This window comes from Lottia gigantea, assembly GCF_000327385.1.
Source record: "Lottia gigantea unplaced genomic scaffold LOTGIsca_117, whole genome shotgun sequence".
NCBI classification, from domain to species: domain Eukaryota; kingdom Metazoa; phylum Mollusca; class Gastropoda; family Lottiidae; genus Lottia; species Lottia gigantea.
Genome location: NW_008707167.1, coordinates 727,138 through 731,703, shown reverse-complemented (window position 1 = coordinate 731,703; position 4,566 = coordinate 727,138). Strand labels below are relative to the sequence as shown.

At 41.7% G+C, this 4,566-nt stretch overlaps 1 protein-coding gene across 1 annotated transcript; it reads left to right on the top strand.

Moving 5' to 3' along the window:
* Positions 1-2,138: 2,138 nt before the first annotated feature.
* On the top strand, positions 2,139-3,190 carry LOTGIDRAFT_171631 (hypothetical protein; the record flags this gene model as incomplete). The annotated part of the gene is made up of 2 exons (XM_009047836.1): positions 2,139-2,556; positions 2,661-3,190. The coding sequence occupies 2 exons, from the start codon at positions 2,139-2,141 to the stop codon at positions 3,188-3,190; spliced, it is 948 nt and encodes a 315-aa protein (XP_009046084.1).
* Between the last annotated feature and the right edge of the window lie 1,376 nt (positions 3,191-4,566).

Below are 4,566 nucleotides of genomic sequence, written 5' to 3'. Positions count from 1 at the left end.
CCCAAGCCTGTACGATTGTTTTCTCAAAACTGAAAGAGCGTGGGTACTCTAAACGATTTTTACGAAACATAAAAAATTCCACCTTAGCACAGATAGCAGCTAAAAACAGACTTTATGCCGAAGTACCTCCAGGTTTAAGAAGTGCTCCATGTTTGTCCAGTAGATGCAAAACATGTCCCTTTATATCAGAAACTCATTATTTTGTAAGCAACTCTACGAATAAAAGGTATCCGATCCAGGAACATCTAACATGTGAACATTCGAATGTAATATATTTAATTTCATGCAAGAAATGCCCCAAACAATATGTAGGAGAAACTAAGAATAATTTACGAACTCGCTTTAATGCTCATAGGTCAGACATCAAATTAAAGAAAGACAAGCCTGTTTCTAATCATTTCAACCTCGACGACCATTCAATAGACGATCTCACCCTAATCCCAATTGAGCATATAGAAATTGACTTGCCCGAAGATGAAACTACCAAATTCCGTCAATCTAGGGAGGCCCATTGGATTGAGACATTGAATACAGCAAGACCTATAGGACTAAATATTCATCATAATGTAGGCATAGCACCCTTTGTTGTCCCGTTTAATACAACCAGCAATCGAGCAAGCAAGATAGTTCATGCCCACTATAAGAGCCTTCAAGAGAAATTCCCCCATGTCTATCAGAAAATGATAGTTGCATATTCAAAAAATAAGAACTTAAATGATAATATTGTTCATAGTAAACTAAAAACAATCAGTACATAACAGATACTATACTTCTCGCCCATCGGGCGAGTTATTTTTTCTAATTTCAGATCAGAATAAGAACAGAAGAAAACCCAATATCAAGACCCTTAATCCTAATTTCTAAATAAAGTGTCTGCTCCACCCTAGGCCTGTACATTTGGGAGAATCAAACCCTCCCTTCCCCGAAACCTAAAATATACCATATCGACAGATTGCTGCCATATAATGGAAACAACAAACCAAAATGGATGACAAATATTTAGGGAAATCTAGTAAAATTGGATGGATAGGATAATAAATGATTCTGCATTAAAGACAAGTCGGCCGAAGATGATGCTTTGGTGCACTGGAATTGATATAAAGCGTCTGGAAGACGCATTATGACATAAAGTCCAGCAAAAAATGCTTTTCGGAAGGACAAGCAGTGTGGATATACGACTCTTCAAGAAAGATAGGTATATGCCAGAAGTTAACCTCTCGCTGGAAAGGACCTTACTTGATAACCAGCAGAAAAGTAGACGACTTAACGTACATGGTTAAGAAAGGAAAGAAACAAAACCCTAAAATATACCATATCGACAGATTACTGCCATATAATGGAAACAACAAACCAAAATGGATGACAAATATTTAAGGAAATCTAGTAAAATTGGATGGATAGGATAATAAATGATTCTGCATTAAAGACAAGTCGGCCGAAGATGATGCTTTGGTGCACTGGAATTGATATAAAGCGTCTGGAAGACGCATTATGACATAAAGTCCAGCAAAAAATGCTTTTCGGAAGGACAAGCAGTGTGGATATACGACTCTTCAAGAAAGATAGGTATATGCCAGAAGTTAACCTCTCGCTGGAAAGGACCTTACTTGATAACCAGCAGAAAAGTAGACGACTTAACGTACATGGTTAAGAAAGGAAAGAAACAAAACCCTAAAATATACCATATCGACAGATTACTGCCATATAATGGAAACAACAAACCAAAATGGATGACAAATATTTAAGGAAATCTAGTAAAATTGGATGGATAGGATAATAAATGATTCTGCATTAAAGACAAGTCGGCCGAAGATGATGCTTTGGTGCACTGGAATTGATATAAAGCGTCTGGAAGACCGACAGTGGGAGATACCGTTTAGCATATCCCAGGGGGCTCGGACTGGCGGCTTGGATAGATTGAGATTGGAGTCTATGGCCCGGAACCGGTTAGGGAATTGGGAGAAGCTCAAATGCTGTTGCTTACACCCGCGCCGAAATTTACGTCGAAATACCCTAGGGAGTTACCTAGACTTCACCTCTTCCTATCCTGATTATAGGTGGAAACCGTTTCCCACGGTTGAAGATTTTATTTAGTTTATGATTTGGTCGACTTCGAGATATTCGGCATATGCTGCACTATGGACTATCGTCAACTGGCTGTCAGTTGTCCGTGGTGCCCAGATTCTAAACACTACCGACGAGCAGTCGACCTTCGGCAGCACGCAAACGCCGACCATCTGGAAATGTTAGAGGGGACGCCAGATGGAATACTGTCGGAAAACAATTGTTACTGGGTGGCGAAGTTTCCAGATACATATGCCTCAGTAATTAACCCAACAAAAGCTGATTCATTAGAAGCCCAGGCCGTCACAAAATTACTACACAAGAAGAAACAAGATTTAGTCGTTGGTTCAGAACAGGAAGTAGAAGATGAAGTAGAACTAGGGAAACTCGTCTTGTCGTCGGATAACATCAAGGCAGTTTTCAATATCGTCGGTGGTGATGTAGGAGAATGGTATGAGGCTACTATCAAACCGGAGACAATGGGAAACCAAAGTTAGTTGAATCGATTATGAGACGAATGACCAGCATCAACCAACAGACCTGTCCATCGCGGTTTCAGATACTGGAGGGAAATTGCAGACGAATTTCTCGAACAGCAGCCAAACTCTTGGGAATACCTGAGGAGTATGTAGAGAAGATGGGATCCGTTGTGGCCGTTTTTCCTGGCGGCCAGGAAGGTACGCTAGGTGACGCAGATCTTGCTGACGCTACTGCTTCTTGGTCCCCACTGAAGACGCCCGACAGCAACAGCATTCAGCTGTTGTCTGTGAGCCTTCGGGGGTGTAAACCGTTATGGAAATCGACAGAGAGACGTGGAGAGGCAATTGGGGAGAATTGTGTCAGGGAAGGAAGATATCGAAACAGAATAGAATGGAGGGGTAAAGAGATGGAAAGGGTAGAAAGGAGAAGTAAGGACAGCGAATCAGAAGACCGACGTAGGAAGGAACAATTACCTAGAGCAGAGAGAAGAAAGTGGACGGGAGGAAAGAGAAAGGATGGAGAGGGTAGAGATGAGGAAACGCCGAGAGAGGGAAGAAAGGGGGAGATTGTAAAGAGAAGAGAAGAGGAAGCGTCGGGAGAGAGAAGAAAGGGGAAGATTAGAAAGAGAAGAGAAGAGGAAACGTAGGGAGAGGGAGGAAAGAGAAAGATTGAAGGAAGAAGAAGCTAAGAAACATTAGGAGATGAAAGAAAGAGAAAGATTGAAGGAAGAAGAAGCTAAGAAACATCAGGAGATGGAAGAAAGAGAAAGATTGAATGAAGAAGAAGTGAAGAAACACCAGGAGATGATAGAAAGAGAAAAGAGTAAGGAGATGAAGCATCAAGAGCAAGAGAAGGAACATCGGGTTGACGAAAGAGAAAGAGAAGAGATAGATGAGAAAAGGAAACATCAAGAAGAAGAAGAAAGCGAAGAGGCGAATCACGTGGTAAAAGATTTAATGAGGAAAATGGAAGAGACCAAAAGAGAGAAAAGATAGAAAAAGAATTAGCAGAAGCAGTGAAGAGGCAAACAGGAAAGAGGAAAAACAGAGAGGAGGATGTGTGGGTTGTTAGGCGACGGGTAGATGCCGGGGATCCACCTTTAATAACCAGGGCAGTCGATCTACTCAGATTTGGAGGGATGCCATAATTCCCAGCGGCACCAAGGGAATGGGAAGATGACGAAGCTATCAGCATCTTACCAAAAATCAATGGCCTCCAAAAGGATGGAGGAAGATGACCAGCGAAGAGAAAGATAGGTGGACTTACTTCACGTGTACCGCATTAGAATTGTCTAAAGGAAAATGTCTCCCCCTACCTAAGGAGGACCTTCTACTGAAGTACAGTTTCCTAACACTCGCTGACAGTACCAGACCATCCAATCAAGACCATGATACATCCTTCAACAGGTACTATTCATATTCGGTCATCAGAAGAATCGCGAATGGCCATGAAGTGGTAGATGCTTACGAATAGTTGGGATGTTGGAAGCTGCTGTTGCGGGACGAGATAGAAGCATGGATGACCTTATAGAATTGAAGAGTTGGGAATCGGACTGCGGTTATCGGTCGAGTAAAATTCAGGAGTATTTTCGGCTAGGGGGGGGGGGGGGGTGTTGTTACTATATTTAGGCTATACATGGGGGGGGGGGAGGGTGGATGTAAAGAATGATATGGCAGGAAATTAATCAATGTTCCTGGCCGCGGAATGAAAACAGTGAAATGGAATAGATGACTTATGGACACATCAAGTAATTCGTGGACAGACTCTAATGGTGAGGAAATCGAATGACTTCACATCTGAATAGCATAGCAGACCTTAGTTAGTTCAACTGTTGAAGATTATGAACACATATCAACAAGCCTTGAACAGCAAGTGCGGCACCAATGGGATACAAAGATTCAAGAATGAGATGATGACAGAAATATTTAATCACAAATTTACACTTGTAATAATCCATTGTAACGCGTAAGCGTACTGACATCTAGATCCACGTCAGTTTGTTTACATTTTAGTTCATTCAAC